The sequence below is a fragment of the Muscardinus avellanarius genome, assembly GCF_963383645.1.
Source record: "Muscardinus avellanarius genome assembly, chromosome: 11".
In the NCBI taxonomy this organism is placed as follows: domain Eukaryota; kingdom Metazoa; phylum Chordata; class Mammalia; order Rodentia; family Gliridae; genus Muscardinus; species Muscardinus avellanarius.
In genome coordinates, this window is record NC_137797.1 from 75,315,423 (window position 1) to 75,329,846 (window position 14,424).

The 14,424-nt window shown below is 38.1% G+C and overlaps 1 protein-coding gene across 1 annotated transcript in view; it reads left to right on the plus strand.

Annotated features, from left to right (window-relative positions):
* SCAF11 (SR-related CTD associated factor 11) overlaps window positions 1-3,735 on the plus strand; it is a gene marked incomplete at its 3' end in the record, with an annotated part of 74,693 nt that extends 70,958 nt beyond the window's left edge. Inside the window, exons 12-15 of the mRNA XM_080706085.1 lie at window positions 887-1,233; window positions 2,652-2,870; window positions 3,219-3,338; window positions 3,589-3,735. Of these exons, the coding sequence (XP_080562211.1) occupies window positions 887-1,233; window positions 2,652-2,870; window positions 3,219-3,338; window positions 3,589-3,735 (833 nt within the window). The remainder of the gene's footprint in view (window positions 1-886; window positions 1,234-2,651; window positions 2,871-3,218; window positions 3,339-3,588) is intronic.
* Window positions 3,736-14,424: the final 10,689 nt, after the last annotated feature.

A 14,424-nucleotide genomic window follows, 5' to 3' on the forward strand; every position in this document is an offset into this window, starting at 1 on the left:
ATCTCTTGATCATTGTCCTCATAAAAATAAGTCACTGTTTTAATAATGTCTATCTTTCCTTGGCTTTTCTTTTTTTTTTTGGTGGTACTGGGGTTCCTGGAAACCTTTCTTTCTACCTCTGGGCTATACTCCCAGACCTGTTTTATACTTTTATTTGGAAACAGGGTCTCTTAAGCCAGCAAGGCTGGCTTTGAACCTGTGTGATCCTCCTGTCTCAGCATACCCAGTGCGGGGATTACAAGCGTGTGCCAACACGCCTGGCTCCTTGGCTTTTCTTGTTAAGAACATTACAAGAAAAAAAGTTGTTGAAAATATTAAACATTGAGCCAGGTGTGTGGCGCAGGCTTGTAATCCCAGCATTTGGGAAGCTGAGAAAGGAGGAACGGGGTTCCCAGACAGCCTCCGCTACCCAGTGCGGCCCTTTGCAACTCAGTGAGACCTTGTTTCAAAATAAAGAATAATAAATAGGGCTGAGGGTGTAGCTCAGAGGTAGAATGCCCCTGGGTTCCATCCCCAGTACTGCACAAAAAAATTAAAAAAATAAAAATTAACATTGACTTTACTTAAGTATTTTAGTATAGCCAATTAAATTTTATATAATCTTTAACTGGTAAGTTTCTTGAATTGCTGATTCTTTGCTAATGTTAATGTCATACATGTTATTCATACATATTCATGTTATTACATGAACTTACTGAAAATTTTAATACTTTAGATAGAAAATCATTCTACATTATTTAAAAGTAAGATTAAAGAATTGGAGATTGGTTTTGGTATTCTGAGTTTGTTGCTGTTTAACTTTATTGTAAGCAGAGGTTCTTTACTTCTCTGTTTAAGGAGATTTGTAGGTGGGTTTTGTTTTCACAACCCTTTTTTCTTTTGATAGATTCTAACCTTAAAGACCAAACAAACCAACAAGTTGATGGTTCTCAGCTACCTATAAATATGATGCAACCACAAATGAATGTAATTCACCAACAGATGAGCGCACAACACCAGCCTGTGAATATGTTCCCATACCCAATGGGTGTTCATGCCCCCTTGATGAATATCCAGCGCAGTCCTTTTAACATCCATCCTCAGCTGCCCATGCATCTTCATGCAGGAATGCCTCTCATGCAGGTAGCTGCTCCTACCAGTCTAACTCAGGGACTACCACCACCACCACCCCCTCCCCCACCATCCCAGCAAGTCAGTTATGTTGCTTCACAGCCAGATGGAAAGCAGTTGCAGGTACGTTTTTAGAAACTAAAATGTAATCAACATAGTCATTATAAACATTTAGTCTTAAGGGGCAGTTGATAAGGGGCTTTCTGGCATTCAGAAACAATTGTTTATGTGATTACACTTATGGTAAACCTTCATAATCTGCGTTTTCATTATTTTTTAGCCCCCACCCCAACCCCAAAAAGGGACAATTAATTGAACATATAATAAATATCAAATGCAAGCTACATATATTCCATTATTTATATTGAACAGAGTTTATGTCAGATTAAGAAAACCAATTTTTTCTGCTGGTTGTGGTACGTACCAGTAGCTACCTGGGAGGCAGAGGCAGGAGAATTAAATTTGAGACCAGCATAGGCATTTTATCAAGATCCTGTCTCAATTGGTGTGGTGGTGCACGCTTGTAATCCCAACATTTGGAAGGCTGAGACAGGAGGATCATGGTTCACTGACAGCCTCAGCTATTTAGGCCTTTTGCAACTCAGATCCTGTTTCAAAATAAAGAAAGAATCAAAAATAGGTCTGGGGGGGTAGCTTGGAGGTAGAATGCCTCGGGGTTCCATCTCCAGTACTGGGGGGGAAAAATCCTGCCTCAAAAACTCTTTTAAAAAAGGTCTAGGGATGTAGAACTGTTACAGAGTGATTGTCTAGTGAATACAGGCCTTAGGTTCAACCCCCAGTACTGCAAAAGAAAAGAAAAATTCTGAGTTAAACTTAGAATCGAGTGGAGGTGCTTTAAAATTTTCCCTTATTTTAACTGAATGTTTGGAGCAGGTGATGGGAACTAATGATTACTGCTCTCATAAAGTTTGTATTATCATGTTTGGAGAAATGTTAGATAAAGATGATCATTTTCTTTTACCATTTGTGTTCCATTTCTGTGAATTTACCATGCTAAAAAAATGCCTTTGCGAGACTGAATTTGAATAATTTGGATTGTGTACATGCTTGTGACTTTATGTCTAATCCTGACAATATGATATAGTTGGAAGAGTAGGAAAATGGGATTTGAGAATTTAGGTTCTCATGTCTTTTTCTCCTATCAACTCACTCTAAGCTTTTTGTCATTTTCTCATTTTCTCCTATCCTTACTAAATTGGGGTACACTTATTTAATATTCCTAAAAAGCCTTACAGGGAAGATATATTTGCTCAAATGCCATTTTTTCCCTTACTGTTTTTGTGTTTCTGTTGGAATACTACACATAGATAATTTAAAAGTCATCGAAATAGTAAAATATGGCTGTTTAAAAATGTTTTTCATTTTCCTTCAAATGGTCCTATATATATATACATAACCCAAAATATGCATTTCTCTTAAATACTCAGGTTGAATTGCTTTGTGTTTTTAATGTTATTTCTAATAAATGACTAAAAGACTTGAATATAAGTAACTCATTAACCGATAACTCTTTAAAACAGGGTATTCCTAGTGCTTCTCATGTAGGTAATAACATGAGTACACCAGTCCTGCCTGCTCCGACAGCAGCCCCAGCAAACATGGGAACAGTTCAGGGACCAAGTTCTGGTAACACTTCGTCATCAAGTCACAGCAAAGCCTCTAATGCTGCTGTAAAATTGGCAGAAAGCAAAGTAAGTGTTACAGTGGAAGCCAGCGCAGATAGCTCGAAGACAGACAAGGCAAGTTCAAAGTTGAGAGCAACCTACACAATTCTGTATATGATAAAGATGAAAAAAATATCAGCTTTCTGTTGTATGGGTGATGAAGTTTATAATTGATAGACTTAAATTTCATTATTACTTAAAGGATCCTATCTAGATGTGCTTATGCTCAATGAATTAATGGTAATATTGAATAACTATTTCTAGGGATATTTGATATATGTATTAGTAAGTAAGTATTATCTGACTTACTAATATTTGAAGAGTTCATTGTAAAACTGTCAATTTTTACTTTTGTATTTTTTTAAGAAATTTTTTTGAAGTATGTGATTGGCAAATAATAATTATACATTTTCTTCTCATCAGAAATTGCAAATTCAAGAAAAAGCAGCACAGGAGGTAAAGTTGGCTATTAAACCATTTTACCAAAATAAAGATATCACCAAGGAAGAATATAAAGAGATTGTACGGAAAGCAGTAGATAAAGTAAGTTTTAGCTCTAGTGGAGTTTTGTGCACATTATTTGTGAACCCTCCTCTGTTTTAATGAAGAGACACTTAAGTTGAATAGCTTTTGTTAATTTTTGTCTACTTTTTTGCATTTTGAATCATTCATATGAGGTACACAACATGTAAATTAGTTTGGCTGTCACTTTGGGATTGTTTTTACAAAGCTTTCTATTTTGCTTTAATCCTTTTAAGCATGAAAAAAAATTTCCCCCCCCCTTTTTTCTTAGGTTTGTCATAGTAAGAGTGGAGAAGTAAATTCTACTAAAGTGGCAAATCTGGTTAAAGCCTATGTAGACAAATACAAATATTCTCGGAAGGGAAGCCAAAAGAAAACTCTGGAAGAACCTGTGTCTACTGAAAAAAACATAGGCTGAAATGGGGAGCGCTGTAAAGGACATTATCAAGATATCTGCAAAGTGCAATTTCAACATGTACCATTAACTGAAAATCATACATAACTGTGACTGAAACTTGGTTTTGATAAAATTATTTTTTTTAATGTAGGATATAATGTTTTGTTTTAAAATATAGTTCTGCACTGCAACTTCTATATCTACTCTCCTCTCCAGATAAAACAAAGTCTAGGGAAAATAAAGGGTATAAAGGAATGTGCATTTTTATGAGGACTGTGTTATAATGTGGATATTGGAAGATGTATAGCTTTTTGATTAGAACCATGGAGTGCATAAATTAGAATCTTCTAAGTGCACTGGTTTTTGGAAGAGATATATATAAAACAAATTTATTCTCTCAGACTTTAAAGTATGATCGTTATGACTGTCCCCCTCTTCATTATGGGAAATTAAATAATGTATTACCATGAAAGATATTTCAGATATTAAGTAGAACATACCATTTGCAGGGTTCTTAATGTGTATTTTTAAAGCACATATCTAAATAAATTGCTTAGAAAAAAAATCACATAAGTAAAATTAGTGTTTAAACTTCACCTGTTGTATCACCAAATAAAGGCTATGCTGCTTGTTTTTCTTTTGTGCCTTTTTTTCTCCAGTTGAGATGAAGCAGTTTGATTTGCTAGATTGCAACTTTGGCAGTGCAAAGTCTATGTTGGATTTCAAAAACAATTTGGAAAAAGTGTTGATTTTGTAGAAGTCATGTTCTTTTGTAATATCTTCTAGCTGTCAGAGATGAAAAATCATTTGTGGCAACTGGAGAATTGCTGTTAAGTGGTGACCCTCCATTGGGACTAAGAGTTATGAGACTCGTTTCACTGGCTTCAGGGATCTGTCTAATCACTAATGATTCTTTGTATAGTTGAGAAATTCCCAAATGTTTCACAGTGAAGAAAGTGTTAACTTGGTGATCATGTAATGGCCAATAGCCATGTTGCAAAATTCTAGACCTTCAAACTGTTTGATAAAGGGAGAAGAAAATTAAGTGATGGAGTTTTGATTAACCTTTCAGGGACTAGGGATTTGGTTGCTTTTGTTAAGGTAATTCGAATCTGTTAATTTTTTTATAAAAGGTAAGTTTAAATGTTTATAATGCCATTTTAATTGGCATCTTAAGAGAAAAATGACTTGTTTCCATTTTGAACTGTCATTCTAGTAATAGTTTTCAATAGATACCAAATAATTGGAAGGGATATAGAGGAAATATTAGTGGAGCCAAGGTAAACATGCCTTAGTGAGACAGACCCTTTTACTAGCTAAACTTCCTAGCAAGAGCAATACTCTGTAGTACTGTGCTTTTTTTAAAAGTCAAGAGTATATGTTTCTCACTTTTTTTGTGCATAATACTTTCTTGGTGCTAGCTTTCATAGGCAAACTATTTTGAGATGTTGGCCCCAATAGTAATTGTGCTACTTAGTTAATAAGCTTTGTTAGGCTATGGTTGTAATCCTCAAAGTATTTCCAGGCAGATTTTGATTTTCATTCTACATTTCTGGGCATTTGTAATATGGTATTTTACTGACATCTATATTTTTAATTGAAGTTTGTGTTCAGATTATGATGGGAAAGAAGTTTGGAAGTATATTTCTTTTAATAAAATATTAAGACAGTGTTTCAAATATCAGCAGCACACACCTCTTTAGTTGTTTTAGTTTAGAACTTTGTAATCGGTGGTGTGAATTTGCAATCTATTTTGAGTTAAAGATGGTTCACACCTTGAAGATTTTGTGGCAAGTTGCTGTGCTTGAGCTGATTAATCATGCAATGCATACTTTTCCTGCGTTTTCATTCAGTGACATTTGGGAATTGGGTGACATTTTATAAATTGCTTTTAACATTTAACTTTTGTGAACAAATATAAAAGTTTTGAAGAAAAATTAGATGGTGTGGTTACGAGTTAAAGCCCCCATGAATTATTTCCACTTTTGTTAAAAAATACAAGTATGTGTTTTGTATCAGATAGTGGGGGGCTGGTCAGACTGCATTTAAAATAAGTAATGAAGAATGTGCTTCAAATTTAAACTTTGAAGTGTTTAGAATGAATTAGAAAATGCATGCTTTATGTTAAAATATACATTGTTTTAATATTCCTCATTTTCTGTTTCTTCAGAAATTCACATTAATTTTGCATGTGCACAAACTTAATCCACAAAGGTTTATGGGGTTACAGATTCCTTTTTTTCTTTATCAAGATTTAGTACTGACTTGATACTTTGGAACGTTGGTCCCTTTTAACTTTTAGTCACAGTGACTGATATTTTAGGCTATACAGATACCTAGAATTTTGAGACTAATCGTTGTTATCCATTATTTTAACATTCCAAAGTTTTGTGATGTTTGATTATTACCACATATTCTCCATTACCTTTCTTTAAATGCCACTGTGTGTACTCCTTGAATGTCCCATCTAAAGAGTGTAGCATCAGAAGCACAGGGGTTGCCCTAGGGCTGAGACATTGTAGTATGAGGCTGGAGTGCTGTCTGCCGAAACAATACTCTTAAATATGTAGTATGTATACTATTTTCTAATAAATTCTTTTGATAAACAAAGTAGTGTCTTTAACATTTTATTAAGTTTCCTGGGAATGATGACTTACTTAGTTTTAACTCTACCAGATGTGTGTTGAGGTCTTTCTTGGATTTATATCAAGTCCAAGTGACTTAACATGGTCATATTAGTGTACAAATTTTAAAGTAAGCTTAGAGTTAACTATGAGCATATATTTTAATCATAAAAACTTTTCTAATTACATAATCATAGAAAATTTGAAAACTTAGTGAATTTTTAGAAGAGTGAAGAGACTGAAGAACCAAAGGAGAAAAGTCACCTGTAGTCCTGTCAAGGGTAAACAAAAGTTGGTGTGTGTGTGTGTGTGTGTGTGTGTGTGTGTGTGTGTGTGTGTTGTGCTGGGGATTGAATCCAGGGGCATTTTACCTCTGAGCTACACCCCTAGCTACTTTAACAACTCTTAATACTGATCAGACCACACAACTATGTTTTAAGCTATCCTTTTCACCTATTGTTATAATGAGAATTTTCCATTTTAATAAAAATTTTATTATGGTGACTTGATGGCTACATAGTGTTCTATTACACATGCACACTTCAAACAGTATTTTCTGTGAGATACTAAGTTTTTATAAATAAGTAAAATACATTTTTATTAATATAAAGATGTTTATAGATAAGTCTTTATGCTCACTTCATATTGTTATCTTGAAATTAATTTCCAGAAGTAAAAATCTTAGTCACTTGTTTTGCCATAGAAGTTATGCAAACATTTGTAAGATACACATGCACCCCCACACAAACTTGTGTGTGTGTGTGGGGATACTGGAGATTGAACTCAGGACCCTTCCCACTGAGCTATCCCCTGTCTTTTAATTTTGAAATAGGGTTTTGCAAGGTTGCTGAGGGTCTCAATATGTTCCCGAGGCCAGCCTTGAACCTGTGATCCTCATCTCAGCTTCCTAAGTACTGGGATCCTAGGTTTGTGCCACCGTGCCCAGCTATGTGCAGGTTTTGGCTATTAGAAACAGTGGGAGCCTGAGAGGAGGATCGCAGGTTTGTGGCCCACCTAAGGTACTTAGACCCTGTTTCAAAAAAAAAAAAAAAGGATAAAAACAATAGGCCTGAGCCAGGCGTGGTGGACACCCTTGTAATCCCCGTGCTTGGGAGGCTGACAGGAGGATCGCGCAGGTTTGAAGTCAGCCTGAGCTGGCTTAAGAGACCCTGTTCCCAAATAAAATAGAAAATAGGTCTGGGAGTGTAGCCTAGAGGTAGAAGGCCCCTGGGTTCCATCCCCAGTACCACCCAAAAATAAATAAATAAAAAAACCAGGCCTGGAGTTTGGAGGTAAAACAATAACCCTAAGTCCACTCCTGCATAGTACTGCAAAACACACACTAAAAATTAGTGCTTAAGCTGTGCATGGTGGTGCACATTTGTAATCCCAGTACTTAGGAGGCTGAGACAGGAGGATCACAGGTTTATGGTCAGCCTCAGCAACTTTGTGAGGCCCTCTGTAACTTAGGATCCTTTTTCAAAATAAAATGAGGCTGGTTGGGGAGGAGTTCAGAGGTAGATTGCTCAGTGGTTCAGTCCTCAATAACGCACACATGTATACAAAATGCTTTAATCAACTCAACACTTTTGGATTTGTGTCTAACTTATTTACTAGGCAGGCTACATCAAATTGTAGGATATGCACATTTAAAATTTTGATAATTTGAGCCGGGCATGGTGGCGCACACTTGTAAATCCCATGCTTGGGAGGCTGAGACAGGAGGATCGCACAGATTCAAAGCCAGCCTCAGCTACTTAGGTTCTCAGCAGCTTAGTGAGACCCTGTTTCCAAATAAGATATAAAAAATAGGACTGGGAGTATAGCCCGGAGGTAGAAAGCCTCTTGGTTCCACCCCCAGTACCACACACACACAATTTTTTTTTGATAGTTTGCTAAATTGCAGTGAAAGTATATTAACTTACAGTCCTGCCATTGGTTATTCTTACCATGTGCCAGTGCATAAGCACTATTCATCTACTTATGTATGTCAAGTATTCTTTGGTTCTTTGTATTGTCAGACTTGATTCTTAACTACAATATTCTAAAAAATGGAATAGTGTATTTGAGAGGCTGAGATGGGAGGATTGCAGGTTTGAGAACAGTCTGGTAGTTTAGCAAGACTGTTTCAAAATTTAAAAAAGGGCTTGGAAGCCGGTTGTGGTGGCGCACGCTTGTAATCCCAGCATTTGGGAGGCTGAGACCAGAGGATTGCAGTTCGCAGGCAGCCTCAGCTACTTAGGCCCTTTGCAACTCAGTGAGGCTGGGTTTCAAAATAAAGAATAAAAATTAGGGCAAGGGGTGTAGCTTGGAGGTCAAAAGCCTCTGGGTTCTATCCTCAGACCAATAAATAAATAAATAAATAAATAATAATAAGGGTTGGGGGTTTAGTGTAGCTTAGAGATAGACTGCCCCTGAGTTCAGTCTCTGGTCCTTCAGACTCTACTCCTACAGCTGTGTGTGTGTGTGTGTGTGTGTGTGTGTGTGTGTGTGTGTATACATATATGTTTTTGTGTGTATATGTATATATGTGTGTGTATATGTATATATAGTAGCATATTTACTGGGAAATGAACATGGGCTTTCTAACTTTAACCTACACCTACAGCCCTTTTTAATTTTTTGAAACAGGTCTTGATAAATTGTTGAGGCTGGGCCTGAACCTACAATCTCCAATCTTGGCCTCTCAATTATGGGCGTTATAGGTGTGTGCTGCTATGCCGGCTGCCTCTTCGCTTTTCTGGGCCTCAAAAGCTCACAGGTTCCCTGAGACTTTAGTGAGCTGCTTTGTGTTACTAGAGCTGGTTACCTCTGAAAGGATACTGTTTACTTACTTTGCAAGGTTACAGTGAAGACCCTGCCTGCATAATCAGGACTATTTCTCATTGTCTCCTCTTTGACAAAAGAAGTGTTTTACTGAGACTAACATGGTGTGATGGCATGTCTTTAGTGTCGAAGTGGGGCTGGATTTCCTCCAATGTGCCAGTATTGGAAAATTGCTCCAGTGTTCATTTCCAAAATGTAAAAAGCAGAGTCTGTGTCCTGTTCAGGCACTCAGGCAGGGGTGGCAGCTGTTATTCTTCAGAGCTCCTCCTCCCCTCTGCCCTTTATCCTAATGTTTACCAATAGTAAAGACTTTAGCCTTAAAAATAAAGACAATTGAAAACCCTAAGATCACAGTGACTCTTCTGTAAAGATAGCAAAAGCCTTATGCCTTGCTCTTACACATCTACATTGGCTATAACATGTTTGAAGCTACAACCAAGCTATTTTTAATTTCACAATTTAAAAGATTTTAGTTGAATTGAGGAAAAGAGCCCACAGTGCTGTTACAACCATAACATCCAGGGCCAGTTGGGGGATTGGGTGCTGTCATAACTGCACTGGTTGGGTGTCAGGGTGAAGTTTAAGGACTCCTTTTGGTTGGAATATGGCCATTCCAGGTGGATTGTCCTTGGCCTAGACAGTGGGCCACTTGGCTGCTACCGCTAGGATAATGGACTTCCTCTTTTTGCTCATCAGATTTTACTTTTTTTTGGTGGGGGTTGCATTTGCAGAAAGCAAATCAGAGAGGCTGGCACTGACAGCTTTTGTTTAACCCTCATCTAAGAAAGTGATGTTGGCTCTGAGTTTGCAGGAAGATGGAGTTGGGATCTTGCTCATTGGAGTGAATGGCTGGTTGGACAGGGCAGGAAAGGGTGATGGGTAATGGGGCACCAAAGGTGCTATTGCAGCCAGCTGCTGCCATATTTGTGGACATAGGTATCTGGTTCTTCCAGAGTGCTTTTCAAAATGAGCAGTAGTTGGGCTTTATTTGGTTACTGCCTTTGATTTCATAACTTACTACTAAAGTCTTCCCTTTTGTTGATTAAGATATGCAGATTGGACCTCGGAGCCATGGATGAGTGTTTTGAACTAATTGAAGCCAGGTGTCTTCTATAAGGAAACTGGTCTGGAGTTTCCAGGCTGCCTGTGACTTGATCCCAGAGTTATCAGTTTGGAGTTTGCGATACAGTAGCTTAATGAGTGGTTTACAATGTTGGTTATAGAGAAGGATCACTGGATGTACTTTGCATTTTAGAAGATACTTAGAGAACATAAATGTATTTAACTTCTATAGGAGCCAGCAATAACTAACCTTACAGTTACTTGGAATTACACACACACACACACACACACACACACACACATTGGAGTAAAATTTAGAATTCTATGTAGGTTAACAGCACTGACAAGAATAGCTCTGGACCAAAGTGTGGAGAACAGTATTACTGATCAGAAATAGGTTTATTATCTAATGGACAATTGTATCTCTTTTATATGATAAAACATGTAGTTAAAGAAGTAAACTGGGTTTTAAATGACAGGCATTTTTAAAATTATACTAAACATAACATATGTCTATTGCATAAAGAGGTCACTTACTGGTTACTCTGCATTTATAAAAACCCATATATTTAATTTTGTAAGCTTTTATGAAATAGACATTAGATACACAACATATTTAGTCTTCAGATGTATACACCCCTCGTCACTGATACATTTTTACACTGTATATACATATATAATTTATGTAATAGTTATTTGTTAGGTAGCTAGCTAGACAGTAGCAAATGGGGTCAGCTGAAATGGACCTGATTTTTTCCTGCAGATCCCTCCTCATTCTGATCCCTCCCTGTGCAAAAGAGGATGAATAGCACAGGGTCACATCAGTCGTGACAACATGACCCAGGGCACTTTGCCTCCTTGTGCCAGGCGATACTCTCAAAAAGCTGCTGCTGTTAGAAGTCTCCATACATCAAATGACCCAAAGTCAAAATTATTATAATTAGAGAAATGAGGCAGCTGGGGAAAAAGAAAAATCTTCTCTTCTTTAGCCAGCATTCTCTTGTATTGGAGGTTTAAACGAAGCACTATAAAAAGTGATTAAACAAAGCCAGCAAGGCAATCGCAGGTTGAGAAATGAAGGTCTCAAAGTCTGTATTGCTTTGCTTATTGATCCTCTCAGGTCCTTGGAAACTGGAAACTTGCTTGAGAGAAATTCCACACAGCTAGGTACTATTTACATAGCTGAGCTGGTCCAAGATGGTAATCTCAGCATGTGGGACTGGTGTGTCTGAATGACAAGTGGGTATTTGTGACTGAGACAGACACCAAGGCCAAACTGAGTCTCTAGGTAAAAGCAAACTGAATACAGCAAATCACAACCTTGGCCATCTCAGTACACTCCCCATGGAGTGCACGACATAAACCTTTTACTCTTCACATCTAGACCCCTCTTTTTAGTGGAGGGGCTTTCATTTGTTTCTCTTTGTGGGCACTAGTCTGGTGCCTCTTGTGCTGGAATCACAGTTAAGTGGGAACTAGGGAATCTCATCGAGGGGACTTGTCCCCCTCTGTAACATGTGTTGGTGTTCTGCTGTCTTATGTATTGTCTGAGACTCCTATCCATCTGAGCCCATCTGATTGACTGTGTATGTGTGTGTATCGTTCTCTTTGTGAAATCACAGTGCTGTCACTTCCAGCTCCCATAGGCTCTTTTGAGTGTTTCAGTTAAATGTGTTGCTTTATAATTATAAGGGTAAAAGTAAAAGAAAAATCAGGTTTTCTAGACCAATGTGAAAGTGACTCCTTGGGAAAATGTTGCAGGAAATTTCAGTCTATGAAAAATGAAACACAGAGGACGAGTCAGAATACAGCACATCTGTTTATTCACCAGTGAAGCTCAGAGAGCAAAGACTGAGCTTAGGGTATACAGGGTTTTTACAGTTGCCAACTCAGAAGGGAGGGAAGAGTGGAAAACTTTTTGCCTAGTGTAAGCAGGATTCAGTAGACTAGCTGTTAGCCGGGACATTACTTCTTTCTTTACTTGTTATAGTAAGTTATGTGCCTTATCTTGCAGTTAAAGCTGCCCAGAAGATCCCAGCTATGTCCACCGTTGAGAGGGTGTCTGGGAAAGGTTTTCTTCTTCTGGTTAGTCCCTAGGCTTCTGACCAAGAGTTGTTTTTAAGGGAACAGCCATGTTCCTGTGCACACGCGGCCTTATCTGTCATCATTCACTCACTCATCTAGTGGCCCTGGGGATTGAACTCAGGGGCATTCTACCTCTAAGCTATACATACCCTAAGCCCTGTTTCTTTTTATTTTGAAACAGGGTCCTGAGGTTGATGAATCCCGCCACCTACTGAGGCTGTCTTCAAACCTGCAATCCTCTTGTTTCAGCCTCCCAAGTACTGGGATTACTACCACCCTGGCTTTAGCCTTGTTTTTGTTTTTTTAATTTTGAAACAGGGTCTTGCTGAGTGGCAGAGGATTTTGGTAAGTTGCTGAGACTGCCCTCAAACCTGTGAGACTCCTCTTCCAAGTACTAGGGTTTTAGGTATGTACCACCATGCCTTGCAAATATCTATTTATTGGTACTGCAGTTCTACTTTATTTTTTAATTTTGAAATGGTCTTGCTAAGTTGAGGAGGTTCTCACTGAGTTGCTGAGGCTGTCCTTTAAACCTATAATTCTCCTGGCAGAACTTTTTTAAATTTTTATTTCTATTTTTTTGCGGTTCTAGAGATGGAACCCAGGGGCATTCTACCTCCGAGCTACACCCCAGCCCTATTTTTTTAGATTATTTTTGAAACAGGGTCTCACTGAGTTGCAAAGGGCCTCATTAAGTAGCTGAGGCTGTCTGAGAACCTCGATCCTGTCTCAGCCTCGCAAATCCTGGGATTATAAACCTGCGCCACCACATCCGGCCTAGAGCTGTTTTTTAATCTCCAGTTTTCTCACAACCCTGAGAGGTGAGTTCAATTAAGCTTGTTACAGAACAGAAACAAGGAGATCACTTCCCAAGCACACAAAGCTGACCTCACATCCAGGACCCAATTCTCAGCTGCTCACCTGTGTCTACCCGGTCTTCCTTATGCTGGTGACACATCCAGGCCCCAACATTTAACTCATCCTCACAAGACTCTCCTGGCAGTTTGGGCTCTGGAAATGACACCCATAGTTTCCATTGCCTTTCTCTAGGTTAACAAAATTCTCATAATCTCACCCAAGTCATGTGGCATCTCATCCAGTCTCTTCTTCCACTTCATCTGAATAAATATCTACAATGTGAATTGTATTTCAAGCTGAAATTCACAGGAAATCAGGGTGGGACTTAATGACTGCTTTTTCTCTTTAGAAAAGTCATGTTACCACAAAAATGGATCTGCTTACCTATGTATATGACAATGTGTCTTCGTGTTTCTTGCTCATACAGAATGCTGTACCGGACTTAACGTTTTACCAATAAGAAATGAAGCGATCAGCCAGGTGTGGTGGCACAGGTTTGTAATCCCAGCATTTGGGAGACTGACACAGGAGGATTGTGGTTTGCGGACAGCCTCAGCTATTTAGTGAGGCCTTTGCAACTCAGTGAGGTCCTGTTTCAAAATAAAGAATAAAAAATAGGAGCCGGGCATGGTGGCATATTAATCCTAGCATTTGGGAGGCTGAGACAGGAGGATCGTGGTTTGTGGACAGCCTCAGCTAGTGAGACCCTCTGCAACTTAGTGAGATCCTGTTTCAAAATAAGTCAGAGATCAGATGCTCCTGTGTTCCATCCCCGGACCCACCAAAAAAAAAAAAAAAAAAAAAAAAAAAAAAAGAGGAGGAGGAGGAGGAGGAGAAGGAGAAGAAATAGGGCTGGAGGTATAGCTTGAAGGTAGAATGCCCCTGGGTTCCATCCCCAGTACCACAAAAATTTAAAAAAAGCTATTCAAATGTGACAAAAGAATTACAGATTATCAATACAGTACAAGAAATTAAAACTGGACTTAATGTTTAACTAGGAAGTGGTGCTGTTTCTTTGCTGGCATACCATTTCAGGTACTCAGATGAGAGCTGAACAATATGAGAGTAGTAAGTTAAACTTTCCCATGGGTACAGGTACCAGAATTTTTTTCTTCAATTCTGCAGCAGTTCTACTTTATTGATAAAGAACATCATACTTTTTGTTGTTGTTTGTTAGGTGTTCAATACTTTATTAATGTTAAGATCAGGACAGAAGTCACTTATTCAAAACATTCTCATTTTAAAAATCATTTTT